The sequence below is a fragment of the Oncorhynchus gorbuscha genome, linkage group LG12 (assembly GCF_021184085.1).
Source record: "Oncorhynchus gorbuscha isolate QuinsamMale2020 ecotype Even-year linkage group LG12, OgorEven_v1.0, whole genome shotgun sequence".
Taxonomy (NCBI): Eukaryota; Metazoa; Chordata; class Actinopteri; order Salmoniformes; family Salmonidae; genus Oncorhynchus; species Oncorhynchus gorbuscha.
Genome location: NC_060184.1, coordinates 45,505,016 through 45,525,588, shown reverse-complemented (window position 1 = coordinate 45,525,588; position 20,573 = coordinate 45,505,016). Strand labels below are relative to the sequence as shown.

Below are 20,573 nucleotides of genomic sequence, written 5' to 3'. Positions count from 1 at the left end.
CAACTTTTGACTCGTACTGTATATAGTAATAAAAAAAGGTGTTGTAGCAAATGATCTTCGGTAACCTAGGCAACACCCCCCACAATCCAACAGCAGCACATAGGATTATAATGAATAGAACAGTCTTGGAACCGCTAACCCTGGCAATTTGACTGGTAAACTCGGAATGCCCTGTATTGTGATGAAATCATTTCCATGATAATGTAGAATTATTTTAACTGTGTCCAATGGAATGTATTTTTTGTAATGTCAGTTGAGTTGAATCAACAAATCACAGCGCATATTGATGGGTACACTTCCTCCTTTGCTCCGATGGGTAATGGGTACACTCACAATGGCTGCCAGTCCACCAATTGCTGGCAGCATACCACGCTGTATCCCACTGCTCACTTGCCTCTGAAGCGAAGTAGGGTTGGACCTGGTGGGGCCCTGGATAGGAGACCAGATGCTGCTGGAAGTGGTGTTAAAGGGCCAATAGGAGACACTCTTTCCTTTGGTTTAAATATATATATATATACTTGTTGTAAGAGTAGGGGTGTTAACCCTGCTGTCCGGGCTGAATTCTGGTGTCCGGGCTGAATTCCCAATCTGGCCCTCATACTGTCATGGCCACCTAATCATCCCCAGCTTCCAATTGGCTCATTCATCCCTCCTCTCCCCTGTAACTATTCCCTGGGTTGTGATATAAATGAGAATGTGTTCTCATTCAACTTCCCTGGTAACAGAAGTATAAAATACAATTATGCCATTATTTACTTGAATGGGGATTCCCATTCTATTCATTCTATTTCTATGGCAGCACATGCAGTGAGAACGGTTATTACGGCGACAGCCCTAGCTCTGAGCGTATGTGTTACAGATTTCAGAGCTAGTGTTCATTTTGCATCGTCAGGTTAGCCCAAGTCAGGGTAGTAATTGCGAAACCATTTTTATTTTGTGTGCACGTTTGTGTGAGAACCATGTTTGCACCTGTAGAAAGCGCGCTTGTATGTTGAAAGCTCCGGGGCAAAGTTTTCCTCTGGGAACAGATTTAGTATCAGTTTCCCCTCCCCAAAACTGACCCAGGAACACCGTCTAGGGGTAACTTCACCCTACACCTATGTTGAAATATTAGCATCGGGGTGTGTGGCTTGTCATGGATGCCGTCATGTCAACTCCATGCATTATTCTGTATTTCTTTTTTCAGGCAAGCATTCATTTCACCCCTACTGCACTGCCTGCCAAGGAGGAAATCTCACCACTGAGTCCCTATGAGGTATTGACCTTAAATCCTGTCATAGAGAATGAATGGGGCAAGATCTGTGCTCTCATTGTCCATCATTGACAGTAAACATTCATAGTCCGTTCTCTGTGCTCAGACTGTTGTTCCATCCCAAATTGCACCCTAAGTCCCTAGAAAAAGGGAATAGGGTGCCATTTTGGACATTGCCTGCATTGAAATATATGACGTTAACGTCTTTTGTTGTGGTTTTCCCTTCCAGACAAGGCCAGGTGCCACCCAGCCCCTCTCCCGTGGTGGCGGGCGGCCGATCACCTCGCCAGCCACTCCGGACGGACACAGCAGCCCCAATCCCTTCCAGCATGGCCCCTCCCCCATCAACTCTCAGACCTTTGTAAGACCCCTCACCACCACGTAGGGTGAGGGTGAGACCCCCCCCCCCCCCCCCCGATCATGGGTGCCGTCTCACAGCAGTGTCATTGATGTTCATCGCAACTATTTCCTACTATTTGTAGAAGCTACTTACCAAGGAGTTTGAGCTTGGGTCCCTGTCCATGCATTCGTTTGCGCACAGGGACTCGCTGTAAAAGCACTGTTGTTGAAGACAAGTGCCATAAAAGTGGACTTGGCTCACAGGGGAGTTCTGAAATGTTTCATTCCATCTGGTGATTGGGCTAACCCTACCTCATCATCCAACTGCTATGAAGCAGCTATGGGTTGAATCTCAGCAATCTCAACAATCTCCCATGTTCCTGTATATAATGCCACCGCCGCAGAGTTGCGCACACATTATCTGAGTGCCATATCTTCAACAAGGCAGGCACAGCCTCATTCGCCCACCCCTACTGTCTGTCTCTTGCACATCCCAATTCGCATCATCGTTTCTCCACCTTGTTCTCACGCTGTCTTCTTCAGCTTTTCAGTTTTTTTCTCATAGTCTGCCCCTCTCCTTGTTCCTCTCTTCCCTTTGGCTCGTCCCACTTCATGGACCCCCCCCCCCCCCCCAGCTGCAGCCTCATGCCCCCTCCCCCGACACGATCGATGAGTTCCCCCTGAACCCCAAGCAGGCATACAAGGCATTCGCCGCCGTGCCTCACTGGCTGGCTGTGCTGGAGCCTCCCCCGCAGGTAGGCAGGCCGCCCCACCCAGGCTTCCCGTGGGCCCCAGCCAGCATGCTGTGATGGTCGTCGTCACTGTTTTAGTCGCTCCGGCCCCCTTCACGACTGACGCAGGCCCCCCATCCTCAAAGCCTGTCGTCCCCCCCCGTCTGGGCCTGTAACCGTGCTCCGTACTGTGTTGGAATGCAGTTGTGTTGTACTCTTTGTTTTTGTACTGGTGGTGCGTGCTGTTCACAATTTCCATTCTGAAAGCGATCATTGATCATCAGCCGTCTGTCTGGTTGAGATGCGACTTCTCAGCACATTCTCATCACCTTGCCTGCTTTGTGTCCATAGAAATAGATTCCATCTCTGATTCTATTCCTATGTTTGTGCCTCTCCACAGTCTGTCTTTCTGTCTGTTCCAATGGCTGCCTCCTGTTTCCCTCTCACACGTTCTCTTCTGTGTCTTATCGACAGGATCTGTTTGGCGAGAGGAACAACGTCCACCACAATCAGCCTTCTCCAGAGGTTAGCGTTTGCACCACCAGTGACAATACAAAATTAATGGCCATACGTGTGGTTTTTGTTGTCTGTGTGATATCGAATGAGTTTGAATGGCAACGCAGGTCAGTGTGTGTTAATGTTAATTAGAAGACGTTGAAAAAGTGCCGATAACCTGCTTAAAGTGACATTGGCGGTTGGTCATGTCCCATTTGGCTGACACTTCGGTGACGAGACCACTTCTGTACATGTGGTTCTTTCAGCCTGAGCTGAACAACGAGGTGTTTGAGGATGAGGGGGACGGGGGAATGGGTATGGGTCAGGCAGCCCCTGTCTCTCCCCGACCCTCCCTAACCTCTGACTGTCTGGACTATATGAGTCTGGCAGCAGTGCCACGCCTCTACAGAGCCTCCATGGACATGCCCCCAATCAAGCTCAGATCGGGCTGTGGTCTCCTTTGCTTTGGTGGTGATTGCAGTGTCTATATCACTGTTACTTACAGTGAGAAGGGGCGGCGGTGCTACATTTGGTGTCAGAGGTGGGATCTTGTCAATAAATCATCCTCAGAATCATCGTAGCTAGTGGTGGTTGGGTTGTGATTCGACTGCCTAATTTATGTTTTTCCCACCTGCTTAACAATCAATGAATACTGTGCTGGATATACAGTAAAACTTCCATAACTCTGTGATGATTCTCAATTGAAATGGTCAAATCAAAGTATTTCAGTTTATTTTTAAAAAATCATCATATTTTTGTGGACTTTTTGTAGGATCTTTTTTTTTTAATGGACTTGTTGTGGGATCTGGCTTATGTCTGTGTCCATTGAACATTTGATTGGGCAGGTCGTAACCAACTTCTGTCCCCATGGCCCTGTTTCTCTTCCACCATCCTAACCACCCTATCCCCATGGTCCCCTCCCCCACAGACTCCATCACCTGGTGGCAGAGACGACCTGGCGCAGCGCTCCTTCAGGGACAGACAGAAGTACTTTGAAATCGACATGAAGCAGCAGACGCCCGACACCAAGCCCAAAGGCCGCGTGTCCCTGGTTGGAGCAGACGACCTGAAGAAGATGAGGGAGGAGGAAGGTTTGTGCCAGCCAGCTCCTTTATTTCAAGCCCAAATAATACCCTTCACCCCCTTCTAGGGTTGCACATTTCTAGGTAACTTTCCCAACATTCCCAGGTTTTGCAGAAGTCCTGGATGGAGGATTCTGAATTTGCTGATTAATCTTAATTATTCCGGTACTACTCCAGGAATTAAGGAAAATCTTTTGGGGGAAACTTTCAACTCTACCCCCTTCTGAAAATGGTACAACTCTCTGGTTCATTTTGGTCAGAGAGACTAATGCTGCCTTCATAACATATCTTAAATTCTTAAATACCAGCATGCGACTTGGAAATATCTACTTGAATGCCCCTCCAACTGGTAATTAGTAAGTGGGAAATGGTCTCATCTGAGCTCAAATCAAATTCTATTTGTCACATACACATGGTTAGCAGATGTTAATGCGAGTGTAGCGAAATGCTTGTGCTTCTAGTTCCGACAATGGAGTAATAACCAACAAGTAATCTGACCTAACAATTCCACAACTACTACCTTATACACACAAGTGTAAAGGGATAAAGAATATGTACATGAAGATATATGAATGAGCGATGGTATAGAGCGGCATAGGCAAGATGCAGTGGATGATACAGTATGAGTACAGTATATACATATGAGATGGGTAATGTAGGGTATATAAACATAAAGTTGCGTAGTTTAAAGTGGCTAGTGATACATGTATTACATAAAGATGCAGTAGATGATATAGGGTACAGTATATACATATGAGATGGGTAATGTAGGGTATGTAAACATTATATTAAGTGGCATTGTTTAAAGTGGTTAGTGATACATTTTTTACATCAATTTCCATCCATTTCCATTACTAAAGTGGCTGGAGTGGAGTCAGTATGTTGGCAGCAGCCACAGTATGTTAGTGGTGGCTTCTCACATGCTAAACGCTGACGCTGACGTCACATACAATAGAAATTACCTCTAACAGCATTTTTGGCAGTTAAATGCAACAACAAAACATTATTTAAATGAAACCCTAAAACATTATTTATACATATGTTTTTTTTATCTGTTAATCTGGTTTTTGAACACTAATTTGTTTACAAGCATGGAAGCTGTACTTTTAGTGCAGGTTGACGCAGCATTCTCAACGAGTTCAAAGCATGTGAAGCCAAGCAACCCGTTGCTCCCATTTTACAAGTAGTATTTTCAGAGTTTCCCACTTGTTATGAATGCAGCATAAGCTCTGATGAATGGAATCCTAATGGAACTATGTTTCTACAATCCCAGAGAGGAGATTCGAGCAGCGGGCACGGGAGTACCTGATGGATGAAGATGACGAGGAGGAGGATGACCTGGTGAAGCAGATGGGAGTGTTGAAGGCCACGGGCAAAGTGGTGCTGGATGGGGTGGAGTACAAGGTGGAGCCTGTAGCCACCCCCCGCAGGCACTGTAACACGCCCCCCAGCTACAGCGCCACACCACCTAGCTACTGTGGCAGCTCAGGGTACGGCCTTTTCTCTTGAATTTATTCGGAAATGTACTTTAAATTAAGATTGATTTGATTGCTGATCATTATCAGATGCCTTTGTTTTGAGTAATGGAAGATTATATTGTGAGTTTTATTTTATTTTAAATTCAGCAAATTAATGTTCCCTCATTTATGTTTGTGCCCATAGGCCCTCGTCAGTGGATGGTAAAGGAGACTCCCAGAGGAATTCCTTAGAGGAGAGCTTCAAGCTGGAGCAGCAGAGGCCCAACTCCATGACTGGGTAAAGACAACTAAAGATGTCCAAGATTTTAAATCACAAATTCATGTATGTGTTGATTATTATAGTCTTTGCAGTGGTGACACATCTCCCAAACTTGTGTGTGTGAATCCCAAGTCTCCTGCAGTGTGTGTGAGGTGTTATGTGGAGTGTTAGCAGTGTGTTTTGACATTTTGTGTTCCTCCATCTCCACCCAGTCTGATCCCAGTGTACCCTGGAGAGTCGGGGGCTCCCATCCGGACAGCCAAGGCAGAACGGAGGCAACAGGAGCGCCTGAGGATGCAGAGTCCAGAGCTGGCCCCAGCTGGAGACAAGGACCTCTCCCCCTCCGAGAAACGGGCTCTGGAAGCCGAGAAGAGAGCCATGTGGAGGGCAGCAAGGTACACACTTACACACACAGAATCAGGTCACACACACAATCACAAAAGTACATTTGAATATGTGTGAACAAAATAAAGAGACATGGATCAATATGCTCTAAATACTGAGCTAGGTAGAGAACTAGGAGATTCCTCTTTGCCTTACCAATCTATTTTTCTGTGTTTCTACTATTTTTGCTTTTGTCACCATGCTTGAAAATATGGAGAGTGGTACTCAGTAATGTGTTATGTTCGACTTGCCTCAAACATATTCAGGGCATAAAGTTAATTTCGATAGCGCGCTGGACTTCGGGCTAGAAGGGTTCGAGACCTGCTCCCTGCCTGTTTTATCACTCAACGAAAATATAGGCCTAGTCCTCTGTTGCTATCTAAGCCGGCTGGCCGTTCATTCTGTCGGTTAGGCTGCCAGAGACGCAACCCAGTCGTTCATTCTATGTGTTCTGTTGCCATGCTGGCTGGCAAGTGTTCTGTTGCCATGCTCTAATCCATTGCTTGCCAGCCAACTACCGCTAAACAGTCAGGTCAAACAGTGCAGCTAGAATAACCATAAAGTAGGTGCATGTGCATTTGTTTAAGCTGTTTTGGATTTCGCCTGGGAGGAGATTCCTCAGGAGACCATCCGCCACCTCATCAGGAGCATGCCCAGGCATTGTAGGGAGGTCATACAGGCACGTGGAGGCCACACACACTACTGAGCCTCATTTGGACTTGTTTTAAGGACATTACATCAAAGTTGGATCAGCCTGTAGTGTGGTTTTCCACTTTAATTCTGAGTGTGACTCCAAATCCAGACCTCCATGGGTTGATAAATTTGATTTCCATTGATAACTTTTGTGTGATTTTGTTGTCAGCACATTCAACTATGTAAAGAAAAAAGTATTTAATAAGAATATTTAATTCATTCAGATCTAGGATGTGTTATTTTAGTGTTCCCTTTATTTTTTTGAGCAGTGTATATACTGAACAAAAATATAAACGCAACCATTTCAAAGATTTTACTGAGTTACAGTTCATGTAAGGAAATCAGTCAATTGGAATCAATTCATTAGGCCCTAATCTATGGATTCCACATGACTAGGCAGGGGCGCAGCCATGGCTGGGCCTGGGAGAGCATAGGCCCACCACTTGGTAGCCAGGCCCAGCCAATCAAAATGTTGTTTTTTTCCCCCACAGAAATGAAAAACCCACATTAGACAGAAATACCTCCTCAGCATTTATATTTTTGTTCAGTGTAATATTGAAACTATGTTGCAAATGTCTAGAGACAGACAGCAACGTTGTTTCAACTAAATGTTAGGCTAGAAGCGGGGAAATAATGTCTAGATCAAGTTAATGAATTGGCTGGCTGTGCTGATGGGACAGTGGATGAGCATGATTTCTCAGATGGAACAGAAATCAAGATTCCCATTTTTGTGTCATAGGCTTACCGGTGCAAAATGTTTTTTTTTTAGTATGGCTTAGAACGCGTCTCTTGACCAATCAAAGCTTGTTTTTACCAACCCGTTGTAGGAAAATCATGTTAAACACTGTTATTGCACACAGAGTGAGCCCATGCAACTTGTGAAACTTACAGTGCCTTCTGAAAGTATTAAGACCCCTTCCCTTTTTCTACATTTTGTTACGTTACAGCCTTATACTTAAGATTTATTTAAAAAATCAAATAAAAAGTATAATCTACACACACTACCCCATAAAGACAAAGCGAAAACAGGTTTTTGTACATGTTTACAAATGTATAAAACAACATACTTTATTTACATTAGTGTTCAGGCCCTTTGCTTTGAGACACTCAAACTGTGTCTCAAATTGCTAAGGTACTTCATGTTTCCATTGATCAACCTTGAGAATGTTTCGACAACTTGTTTGGAGTCGACCTGTGGTAAATTCAATTGATTGGACATGATTTGGAAAGGCACACACCTTTTAAGAGTAGGTCACACAGTTGACAATGCATGTCAGAGCAAAAACCAAGCCGTGAGGTCAATGGAATTGTCCATAGAGATCAGAGACAGGATTGTGTCGAGGCACAGATCTGGAGAAGGATGCCAAAAAGTTTCTGCTGCATTGAAGGTCCCCAAGAACACAGTGGCCTCCATCATTCTTAAATGGAAGAAGTTTGAAACCACCAAGACTCTTCCTAGAGCTGGCCGCCTGGTCAAACTGAGCAATTGTGGGAGAAGGGCCTTGGTCAGGGAGGTGACCACGGTCCCGATGATCACTCTGACAGAGCTCCAGAGTTCATCTGTGGAGATGGGAGAACCTTCCAGAAGGACAACCATCTCTGCAGCACTCCACCAATCAGACATTTATGGTAGAGTGCCCAGATGGAAGCAAATCCTCAGTAAAAGGTACATGACAGCCCACTTGGAGTTTGCCAAAAGGCACTTTAAGGATTCTGACGATGAGAAACAAGATTCACTGGTCTGATGAAACCAAGATTGAACTCTTTGGCCTGAATGCCAAACGTCACGTCTGGAGGAGACCTGGCACCATCTCTAAGGTGAAGCATGGTGGTGGCAGCATCATGCTGTGGGGATGTTTTTCAGCGGCAGGGACTGGGAAGACTAGTCAGGATCGAGGGAAAGATGAACGGAGCAAGGTACAGAGAGATCCTTGATGAAAACCTGCTCCAGAGCGCTCAGGATCTGAGACTGGGGCAAAGGTTCACCTTTCAACAGTACAATGGCCCTAAGCACACAGTACAAGATAACGCAGGAGTGGCATAGTGACAAGTCTCTGAATGTCCTTGAGTGGCCCAGCAAGAGCCCGGACTTGAACCTGATCGAACATCTCTGGAGAGACTTGAAAATAGCTGTGCAGCGATGCTCCTCATCCAACCTGACAGAACTTGAGAGGATCTGCAGGGAAGAAAGGGAGAAACTCTCCAAATACAGGTGTCAAATGTGTAGCGTCATACCCAAGAAGACTTGAGGCTGTAATCGCTGCCAAAGGTGCTACAACAAAGTACTGAGTAAAGGGTTTGAATTCTTAAGGAAATGTGATATTTCATTTAAAAATAATAATAATAATTCAGACATTTCTAAAAACCTGTTTTTGCTTTTTCATTTTGGGGTATTGTGTGTAGATAGATGAGGGGAAAAAAATATTAAATCCATTTTTAGAATAATGCTGTAACTTAACACAATGTGGAGAAGTCAAGGGGTCTAAATACTTTCCCAATGCACTGTGGGACTTATTAAGCACATTTTTACTCCTGATCTTAGCCTTGCCGTAACAAACGGGTTGAACACTAATTGACTCAACACATTTCAGCTGTTCCTTTTTTATTAAATGGTAAACAATTCTGAAAGCATAATTCAACTTTGACATTATGGGATATTTTATGTGGTCCAGTGACCATCTAAATTTGATCCATTTTCAATTCGGGCTGTAACACAACAAAAAATGGAATGCTTTCTGAAGGCTGTGTATCTACTTTTGAAATCCTCCCCCTCACTGTTTTCATCTCTTACTACTAGACTGGTCTCATTGGTTTTCTCCTGACTCTCTCCTATTCGTTTCAATGTTTTACTGCCCATCTCTGTGTTTTTTTCCTCTGTGTGCCCTGTCCCTCTGTGCGTGTTCCTTTCCTCTTCTTCCTCCTCCCCCTCTCCCTGCCCACCTTCCCCCTCGTTGTGGGTGCAGGCCTTATGGCCTAGAGGAGGATGTTAGGCAGTATGAGCAGGACCTGGCTAAGAGGCTCTACCAGTCGCGAGTGAGGGCATCTCAGGGCACCGCGCCACCCCCTCAGTCCCAAAACGCCGCCGCCTCTTCCGCTGCCTCCCAGCTCAGGTCTGCTCACCAGTCCAGGCCCTGGCCCGCATGTCATTGTGGGGGTATTGCTGCCTCGGGTGCTTTGGTTTGGGGGGGGGGGGCATTGACTCAGCTAGCTTGCTTCCTTTCTTTCTCTCTCACTTTGTTTCATTCTACATCTCAATCGCTGTCTTTCTTTCTCTCTCTCGCTCTTCTCTTGGTTTTAATGCATCTTTCATCATACTAGCATACTGCCTCCAGTGTGGCTGTAGCAGTCTGTGAGGGGAGGGCCCGCCTAAGTAGTCCTTCTCCTGGATGCTGCCACGCTGGTCTTGTACTTTTATACTATAGTTTTATTAACAAGCATTTTCTGCATTGAGTGAACCACCGCAGGCCAGGACAAGGAGCACCCAACAGCTGCTGTTTTCTGGTTGTCCTCCCCACTCCATTAGAGCAACGTGTCCTAGTTTTCTCTCTGTCCTGTCCTAATTTTTCCACTCTTTCTGTCTCTCCCTCTCCGGTCCATCTCTCTATCTGACGGTGTTCTCTCTCACCAACAGGATGAAGTCTCTGGAGCAGGATGCTTTGAAGGCTCAGATGGTCATCGCTAAGTCCCGGGAGGGAAAGAAGCGTGGCACACTGGACCAGCTGGCCGAGTCACCCTCGCCCACCCTCACGCCATCCCCCACCCCTCTGGAAGGTACATCAGTGGCCATCGCATACACTCTCAATCAGCTTAGCACCTACATTAATTCACTCTCACTCAATGTCTGCGTCCCAAATGGCACCCTATTTATTCACTGTATATTGCACTACTTTTGACCTGTGTCCTATGGGCCCTGGTAAAAAAATATATATACATATAGGGAATAGGTTGCCGTTTGGGATGCAGCCTCTCACTCAATACCAGACCTCAATCATCGAGTGGATTCCGACTAATATTGTCCTAACCTTTGTCAAATAGATTCCAGTCCACAAGGAGTAACGTCACCAGGCAGACTGGTAAGAACTGAGTTCTCTACTGCGTTTGTTTGTTAAATGTCAGAGTTCATAGAGATGTCTCCACTGACCTATTGCAATCCAGGTTAATAGAGACTTCAGATTGTTGCTTGGACAACCAGAGGAAAATTTTTGTTGAGAATAACAATTTTCACAGTCTAACTTTTGCCTTCCTTATCTTTTAAGTAGCTGTTCCGGTTAGAGATGTTCCATCATCTAAAGTGGGCTTATTTGTAGACAGAAAGTTGTTTTGATGGGCTTTAAGGCGCATTGAAATGTTTCGCCACCATTGTACACAATCAATTCAGCCTATCAAATGCCTGGATCATCACTACAGCCAATCAAATCCCTCTCTACACAAGCCACGACGCTGAGTCATCCATCCCTCTCCCTCCCTCTTTCCCTTTACCTGTCCCTATCCCTCACTCTTCCTCTTTCCTCACCTATTCCTCTACTCATTCCAATTTGCTGTCCTTCTAGTCCCTGTCGGAAAAGAAGTTTGACTACCGACAGTTTGCTGCTATTCCTTCTTCCAAACCCGTATACGACATCCAGGTATTGACTGCATGCTGAGCTCCCAGGCCCCTGACTTTCCCTTCTGCCCCCGCCCCAGTCCCCCTCGCTCCCCTCTGGTCCTTACAGCAGCGCTGGTGGTGCCACTGCTTCAACAGCTACCGCCATTTTGACTTTCCCCCTGATTGATTATTCACTGCTCCATTCTGGGAATTTGGCTTGTTAGTTGCTGCCTCCGATTTAGTTGATGAATGGATCTTGAAAATATAATGCTAATACACCAGTAAGCTACTGACCACGTAATCAAATCAGGTCCTGGGTCAGTTTTCTATCAGGGTGACCTCTCACCTCTGCTTAAAGCTTTAACTCCATCCCTTTTCTCCCACTCACCATCCAATCACCTTCAGTTATTTCCAAACAACCAGCCTCAACCAGGCAACATCAACATTCACCAACCAGTGATTTGAGCCCCACTAAGCAGCTTCTTGAGGAAACTGCCCAGATCCTGCATCTCTCCCTCCTTCTCAGCCACTCTCACCAGCTCTCCATATCTTTCCATGGCTGGGGCTCATTGACGTGTCTGTCCTGGTTCCTGATCACCTCTCACATCTTTTGGGATCTCTTGTCCTGTCATGCTCTTGACTCCCAGTGTAAAGTATTTTCCAGTCTATCACTTAACCAACATGGGTGATGGGAACTTCCAGGGCCTAACTCAATGAGGTCTCCCTAAGCTTGGATCTCAGCCTGCGTATGGATGATTCTACAGGGGGTTCTGGGGGTCAGGGAGACTTATTTCTCAGTGGTTGCGGTGGTTTCTGGTCCAGTATTTTGTAGTATGTACTGCCATCAGTCTTTTTTTCCGGTCTCTGTGGGTTGTGTTTTATCAATAAGTCTTCCTCAATGAAAGGCCGCCAAGTATTCCTCCACTGCTCCCAATGTAGTTCTACATTTAACGTGCTGTTCTTAACTCGAATAGCTCCACCCGTTCGATTAATACTTTTCTGTTCTTTAAGCAAGCTTGCCTAGTCTTGAGGCCTCGTGATCTAAATTCAGTAGAACTACTGTAGAGACCAATAGGCTTTTCTGATACTGATATGCTTCTCACGAACTCAGGACGACACTGGAATGTGCATCATTTCTGGCATATGGTTACTGAGCTTAACAGTGTGTATAGACCTCAGTGTACGGTATGTGTGCAACCTTGTTCTCCACACTTCTCCCGATGTGTGCACTTGTCATGCACACTCCCTATGATGATGCAAGTGCAAACTTAGGGAGAAGTGTTGTGGAGAACTGGGAAGCAAGGTATGTGTTTGAGTGTTGAATTCACACCAAAAATGGGCTACTGTATGTGTGCTTAGTCCAGTGGGAGAGACCTGTGTAGTGGGCTGGGCTGTGCTGTGATTTTCTCTGCCGTGTTGGTGACTGTGGTTTGGCTAAGTGTCTTGTAATGGTTCCTTGCCTGTGAACAGCTGCTCCCTGCGCTTTGCCTGTGAGATGGAACAACCCCCGGAACTGATGGACTAACACAAGCCTCCATTTAACCTACCCCAATCCTAACGTCATCCTGACCAGACTGCAGTGGCTGTGGCCAAGTGGAACCTACCTTCTGCACCCTTGCTGCCACTGTGACCGCCTGGGAGAAAGACCCACACCTACCCACTGCCAGTCCCCTAGCCCAACTTGGTGACGGTGTTCCTGGGACAATAGGTGGCCTTCATCCACTCACACACACTCTCTGTGTCCTTCTCTTGCAGTCCCCTGACGTGGTCGAGGACATTCAGTTCATTGACGTTGGCTCCAGTAACCCAGGTGAGTGTCAGTGGGTCAGGGTCAACAAAACCTCTTGACAACCACATCAAGTAGGGTCCAGCATCTCTGTTGGTAAAATAGGGTGCTTTAAGTAGAATTGGCCCTAGGGTTGCAACATTTCTGGTAACTTTACCAACATTTCCAGAAGTCCTGGTTGGAGGATTCCTAGATGTTCTGCTTATTCCCTCCTGATTTCTAAAATTCCACCTGGGATCTGGAAAACCTGGGAATTTTGGGAAAGTTACCAGAATTTTGCAACCCTAGCCCATAATGTACAATATGTTACCCTGATCACTTTTATCCCTTTGATTCAGGTGACTTCCTGGGATAAGCAACTCCTATTGGTAGGATTCACATACTGCCGGTTTCCGTGCATTTGCGTACGTGTGTGTTCCTCTGAACTTTGGCCCGAGTGTGTGTGAACTGCTGTGTACCCCCGTTAGTCAAGTGTGGTAAACCATAGCGTAGTCGGACCATATGTTCGTAGTTCTCTCTCGCTCTCAGCTTTTTAGAGTAGTCGGGCATGGTTTGGCCTGATATGTCTGTAGCCTTTGTAACAGTGTCTAGCGTTATGGAGGCTAAAACCATATCAGGGATGTTTTTCCAACGTTGGGAGTGGGTTTGCTTTTACCATTGATGCCTTTTCCTGCTAACCATTCCTCGCGTGTCAACCAGCTACATTAGCTAACGTCAAACTTTCTATAGTGCTGTACATTAATATTTGGTGTGTGTTAAACAAACTGAACGACTGCAGATCCAGATCCTGCATGAACTCAAATTGACTACCCCAAAGACTTAAAAGGGGAGGTTCAGGTTATTTTACAACTTAATGTTAGATGGTTCCTCACCCTGAATAGTCTATGGGCCAGGAGTTACTGTAATCCATGGGTCAGGTCGATAAACAGTCACTACAAACTTAAGCAGACTTTAGCCACGATAGCTACTTTCAGAGTAAGCATCCAAGTACTTCTAATAAATTGTATTTAATTCAATAATTTTGATATTTAAAATCAAATCACATTTTGTCACATTTTAAAAAATATATAAAAAATATTCACTTTTATTTAACCAGGTAGGCCAGTTGAGTTCTCATTTACAACTGCGACCTGGCCAAGATGAAGCAAAGCAGTGCGACACAAAAACAACAGAGTTACACATAGGATAACCAAAAGTACAGTCAATAACACAATAGAAAAATCTATATACAGTGTGTGCAAATGGAGTAAGGCGGTAAGGCAATAAATAGGCCATAGTAGCGAAGTAATTACGATTTAGCAAATGAACACTGAAGTGATAGATGTGCAAGTAGAAATACTGGTGTGCAAAAAAAAGTAAATAAAAACAATATGGGGATGAGGTAGGTAGTTGGGTAAGCTATTTACAGATGGGCTATGTACAGCTGCAGCGATCGGTATGCGGCTCAGATAGCTGATGCTTAAAGTGGGAGAGAAATGCGCCGAACACAAAAGGTGTAGAACTTACAGTGAAATGCTTACTTACAAGCTCTTAACCAACAATGCAGTTCAAGAAATAGAGTTAAGAAAATATTTACCTTTTTTTGTAACAATAAAATAACAATAATGAGGCTATATACAGGTTAGTTGAAGTAATTTGTACATATGGGTAGGGGTAAAGTTACTATGCCTAGATAATAAACAGGTCAATGTAAATAGTCTGGATGCCATTTCATTAATTGTTCAGCAGTCTTATGGCTTGGGGGTAGAAGCTGTTGAGGAGCCTTTTGGACCTAGACTTGGTGCTCCGGTACAGCTTGCCATACAGTAGCTTAAAGAACAGTCTATGGCAAACTATAAATGGTGTGTTTGGACCATGATAGTTTGCTGGTGATGTGGACACCAAGGAACTAAACTCTCGACCCGCTCCACTACACCCCCTGTGAATGGTGTGTTTGTCTATTGTTGTGACTTAGAAGATCAGAAAATGTTATGACCAATTTATGCAGAAATCCAGGTAATTCTAAAGGGTTCACATACTTTTTCTTGCCACTGTAGTTATTACAGACTCGGTCTGGGAGAGGGGAGAGGTTGAAAATGTAAATGAAGACATTTGCCAGTTGGTCTGCACATGCTCTGAGTACACATCCTGGTAATCCGTCTGGCCCCGCAGCCTTGTGAATGTTGACCTGTTTAAAAGGTCTTGCTCACATCGGCTACAGAGAGCGTGATCATACAGTCGTCTGGAACAGCTGGTGCTCTCATACATTCTTCAGTGTTGCTTGCCTCGAAGCAAGCATAAAAGGCATTAAGCTTGCGTCCCTGGGCAGCTCGCGGCTGGATTTCCCTTTGTAGTTCGTAATAGTTTGCAAGCCCTGCGACATCCGACGAGCGTCAGATTCAATCTTAGTCCTGTATTGACGCTTTGCCTGTTTGATGGTTTGTCTGAGGGCATAGCATAATTTCTTATAAGTGGCAGGATTAGTGTCCCGCTCCTTGAAAGCGGCAGCTCTAGCCTTTAGCTCGGTGCGAATGTTGCCTGTAATTCATGGCTTCTGGTTGGGATATGTACGTACGGTGACTGGGGGGATGACATTGTCAATACAATTGATGAGGCCGACGACTGAGGTGGTATACTCCTCAATGCCGTTGGATGAATCCCGGAACATATTCCAATCTGTGCTAGCAAAACAGTCCATTAGCATAGCATCCGTGTTATCTGACCACCATTTTTTATTTTACCAGGTAAGTTGACTGAGAACATGTTCCCATGTACAGCAACGACCTGTGGAATAGTTACAGGGGGAAGAGGGGGATAAATGAGCCAATTGTAAGCCTGGGATGATTAGGTGACCTTGATGGTGTGAGGTACAGCTTGGGAATTTAGCCAGGACACCGGGGTTAACACCCCTACTCTTACGATAAGTGCCATGGGATCTTTAATGACCTCAGAGAGTCAGGACACCCGTTTAACATCCCATCCGAAAGACAGCACCCTACACAGGACAATGTCCCCAATCACTGCCCTAGGGCATTGGGATAGTTTTTAGACCGAGGAAAGAGTGCCTCCTGCTGGCACTCCAGCACCACTTCCAGCAGTATGTGGTCTCCCATCCAGGGACTGACCAGGACCAAGCCAGCAGTGGGATGCAGGGTGGTATGCTTCTGGCAATGTGACATTCTGTTAGAAATTTGGTAAAACTGATTTAAGTTTGCTTGCATTGAAGTCCCCGGCCACTAGGAGTGCCACTTCTGGATACATTTATTGTTTGCTTATGGCCTTATGGCCTAATTGAGTGCGGTCTTAGTGCCAGCATCGATTTGGTGTGGTGGTTAATAGACGGCTATGAAAAATATAGATAAACTCTGGGGTAGTTAGTGTGGTCTACAGCTTACCATGAGGTACTCTAACTCAGGTAAGCAATACCTTGAGACTTCCTTAATATTAGACATCGCGCACCAACTGTTATTGACAAATACACACACCCCCACCCATCGTCTTACCAGACGTAGCTGTTCTGTCTTACCGATGCACGGAAAACCCAGCCAACTGTATATTATCCGTGTCGTTGTTCAGCCACGACTCAGTGAAACATAATATATTCATTTTTAATGTCCCGTTGTTAGGATAGTCTTGAACGGAGATGATCCAGTTTATTCTCCAGCGATTGCACGTTGACCAATCGAACGGATGGTAACGCCAACGGATACTCACAAGGCACCCCGACCGCCGCCCCCTGTATTTCTCTTTTCTTCACGCGAATGACGAGGATTTGGTCTGGTCTCGGAGAAGCAGTATATCCTTTGCGTCAGACTCATTAAATAATCATCTTTGTCCCGTTCGAGGTGAGTAATCGTTGTTCTGATATCCAGAAGTTATCCAGTCAGTTAGGTTGCCCGTAAAACGGCAGCCATCCCCTCCAGCACCATTATTCATGGTACTAGATGGTTTGGTTTGCAGCTGCTGGTGTGGAGTTGGGCTTCCCTTGCAGGTTACGGGTTTCTGTTCTGGACCAAGCCTCTCCTTTCCCCTCTCAAGCCCCCTTCCCATAAGGAACGGTCTCGCTGGTGTTGCCAGGCAGACTAGCCATGCTTTCTCTCTCTAATCTCTCTCAAAGCAGAGCTTACTATTACTGCCCACGAGCGATGGGAGGGAAGTTTGGCTCTTTTTACTGACTGATCTTTTCAACTCGTTTAGTCAAAATAACAAACAATAATATAACTAATTTGATTTTTGAATGCCCAGAGGACCCCCCCTACCAGCGAACAATGAACTGAAAACTCAAGTCATAATTCTACAAGCCTCTCGTTCACATGTCCTTCACCATAGGGGGCTTTATGGAGCTGAGATTTGTAAACGTGTGTTTTAAACAATGTACATTTGCTGATTGCTTGACATACAAATAAGATTATTTTTTGATACAATTGAAACGAGGTCTAGTTGTGGCTGGAACCGGACTAGATCGACTCTTGGGCTGGAAAACGTTGCGTGACTGCCCGCGAGGGTGATGAGCACTATGTCGTTTGCGAACTCCACCCCCATCATTCTTGCACCATGCGATCAATGTTCAATTCTAAACATGTATTTTTCTTCTCTATGCTCATGATCTATTTTCATGCGAGCATATGACAAATGGTGGTCGGAGTGCGTCTCTGTAGCTGCTGAGCCAGGGGAGTGTGTATTAACACTGCTGTAGGGTTCATTGCAGCCAGCACGAACAGGTCAAACAAACAACTAAAATGAACAAGTCACTCTGAAAAAAATTGTCATGGCTCTCAAGTCAGTAAAGAGTCGTTCAAAAAGCATGTAATCGTTCGTAAACTACACATCACTACTGCCACAGCGCTGTCATTGGGGGAGACTTAGGGGTCACTATAAGTCACTGAAAGGGGAACCTAGATTTAAAGGTTTAGGCATTCACCAGGGTGTCATGTTAATGTTGGTTTCTCTGTGCCTGCCAGTGCATGCTGTGGATCCCGGGACTGAGGTGCCCACTGCCACCTCAGCACTGGAGATGGCCCTCTACAGCAACACGCGCCAGCTGAGGCAGGGCTGCCGCAGCCTGGAGACCGCCGTGCCCACATAACACACATCTACCACAAGAGACTCGGGAGACATACATACACAGAGGAGGCACCGGGTCACTACACACACTCACAGGTTTGGGAGATTGCGTCCCATGTAAACCACTGCAGAGACCATGATGCTGATAGTCAACACACACACACACAATGTCATATCTTGCCTTTACAGTCTGAGGATGTGTTGGCCTGAACATGAGGCCCAACGTTCCTGAGGCCAGGGAGGAGGAGGGCTGGTGAGGGGAGCTAGCGTTACGCTTCAGAAATACCATTCTCTTTTTTATTTGTGTTCTTTTTCTTCAGTTTACGTTTTAGTAGCTGAATTATATTAACAGGTGATTTATGTTTTTACTTTTGACCCTCTGCTTTTTGCTGTTTTAAATGAAAAATGTGTTCTGGAAGAGAAAGGAAAAAATATGAATTGTGTAGATGTAATACTAATTTTTCAGATGCTATTTTTGAGGTTTTCAATGAATATATTGTGAAATGTCAGGGTTTTTAGCGGGCTTCGGGGGGGCGTGTATTTATTGGGAACATACTGCTACCTTCACTGCCACATTTTAAGCACTACATACATATCTCAACTGCACTACCACACTACTTAGAAAACAACATGTTTATTTTTAAATAATTTATTTTGCTTGTCTTTTATTACTTGATTCTAAAGCCTCCCCTGTAATACATTGTTACCCCCTGTACTTTCGAGTGCAACAGAACAATGCATATCATTTTATTTATCATAATGGCATCAATGCATATCATGATATCATTCAAATGTACATCTTATGAGGCAAGCACATGTTTAATCCATATCACCAAGATATTTTATTTTACAATGAATACATTTGTTTTCACTCTGATGCACAGGCCTTAACCAGGTTCTGACTGGTACATTACAAGGAACATGCTGTCACAGACTTGTAGGATACTGATCCCAGTACAGTTGTTTGATCTCGGTGGATTTGATCTCTAGCTTTCCTGGACCAGGTTTATCAAATTCTGTCCCATTCCTATTCTCGAGAATGTAACTACACTGGAGAGACCAGCAGAGACACCCACACACACATGGACAGATAAGCCACTAGTCTTTATACAAAATGGCTGTAAATTTAGGAACATAATCTCAGCTTCATCTCCATTTACATATACGGTACTTTCCCTGCCCTTTTGGTGGAAATCATTTGTCAATGTGAATCTCACTCCTATCTGGATGGTTTTCCAGATTTTACCGGTGAAGGTAGCAGGTGTTTGCTTTTTAAAAATGATCTGCCTTTGATTAATTTAAATCTGACACCCACTGAAAATCCTTTATTGTTGTGTGAATAATGTACAAAATACTGAATGGAAAGCAAAATGTACGGTTGAAATCGAGCCAGTCTACTAAGCAAGTGTCTGGACTGGGGAGCTCTCTCTCTCTGCATGTACAATATATTGGCTTTACTGGGGGAACCTATAGAGGCAGAAGACATTTTGTTAATCCCTTTTGAAATGGATCTCCTTCGACCATCATTCTCAATCTCTTTCCTCTGCTTTACCTGCTGCCGTCATGGATGTTATCTGATGGCAGCTTTGTTTTTGGAGAGTCATGATAGAAGCACTCGTGTTTAATTTAATGTACTAATCATATCTTTCTGCGTTGCTTTCGCTGACTGAAATTCAGTTAAGGATGATAACATTTGCGATTGGTTGACAAATGGTTTTATTTTTTTTTAAATTAAACTTACTGTAGTGGGTAAAACGTTCCAAACAAAATGGGATTCACAACATTTTTTTATGCCAAAGAACTGTTGGAACTTCCTTTTGGTTACACTCTTGAATTATTTTGGGGGACTATTTTTCCCAAATGAGTCAGAGGGAAACGGTAGAAGTGCTGGGGTCAAGGCTCATCCAAAACTGTAACTAGTGAATTTGTACAACCAAAGAGGTCTATTTTGTGGTTCACGAATAAAAAAAGTTTACTTTTCATTTAACAAGCTGATTCATTGCATTGTGTCTTTGTATTCTATAATCTAAACTCAGCAAAAAAATAAACAATCTCTCACTGTCAACTGTTTATTTTCAGCAAACTTAACATGTATAAATATTTGTATGAACATAAGATTCAATAACTGAGACATAAACTGAACAAGTTCCACAGACATGTGACTAACAGAAATGGAATAATGTGTCCCTGAACAATGGGGGTCAACATCAAAAGTAACAGTCAGTATCTGGTTTGGCCACAATATGCATCTCCTCATGGACTGCACCAGATTTGCCAGTTCTTGCTGTGAGATGTTACCTCACTCCCCCACCAAGGCACCTGCAAGTTCCCGGACATTTCTGGGGGGAATGACCCTAGCACTCACCCTCTGATCCAACAGGTCCCAGATGTGCTCAATGGGATTTAGATCTTGGCTCTTCGCTGGCCATGGCAAAACTCTGACATT

General features: G+C 44.7%; 1 protein-coding gene across 14 annotated transcripts in view; it reads left to right on the top strand.

Moving 5' to 3' along the window:
• Window positions 1–20,122, top strand: part of LOC123991056 (protein scribble homolog) — a 122,887-nt gene extending 102,765 nt beyond the window's left edge. For 5 of the 14 annotated variants that reach the window (XM_046292203.1, XM_046292205.1, XM_046292204.1 and 2 more), the window contains 13 exons: window positions 1,187–1,255; window positions 1,482–1,613; window positions 2,797–2,847; window positions 3,746–3,908; window positions 5,173–5,389; window positions 5,562–5,654; window positions 5,849–6,031; window positions 9,677–9,823; window positions 10,345–10,484; window positions 10,749–10,786; window positions 11,264–11,338; window positions 13,054–13,108; window positions 18,025–20,122. In XM_046292203.1, coding sequence (XP_046148159.1) covers window positions 1,187–1,255; window positions 1,482–1,613; window positions 2,797–2,847; window positions 3,746–3,908; window positions 5,173–5,389; window positions 5,562–5,654; window positions 5,849–6,031; window positions 9,677–9,823; window positions 10,345–10,484; window positions 10,749–10,786; window positions 11,264–11,338; window positions 13,054–13,108; window positions 18,025–18,149 — 1,488 coding nt within the window. In that variant the 3' untranslated portion in view covers window positions 18,150–20,122. Of the gene's footprint in view, window positions 1–1,186; window positions 1,256–1,481; window positions 1,639–2,796; window positions 2,848–3,745; window positions 3,909–5,172; window positions 5,390–5,561; window positions 5,655–5,848; window positions 6,032–9,676; window positions 9,824–10,344; window positions 10,485–10,748; window positions 10,787–11,263; window positions 11,339–13,053; window positions 13,109–13,422; window positions 13,489–18,024 lie in introns of those variants that run through there. The other 9 variants (XM_046292212.1, XM_046292215.1, XM_046292208.1 and 6 more) reach the window with 8 other exon arrangements.
• Window positions 20,123–20,573: the final 451 nt, after the last annotated feature.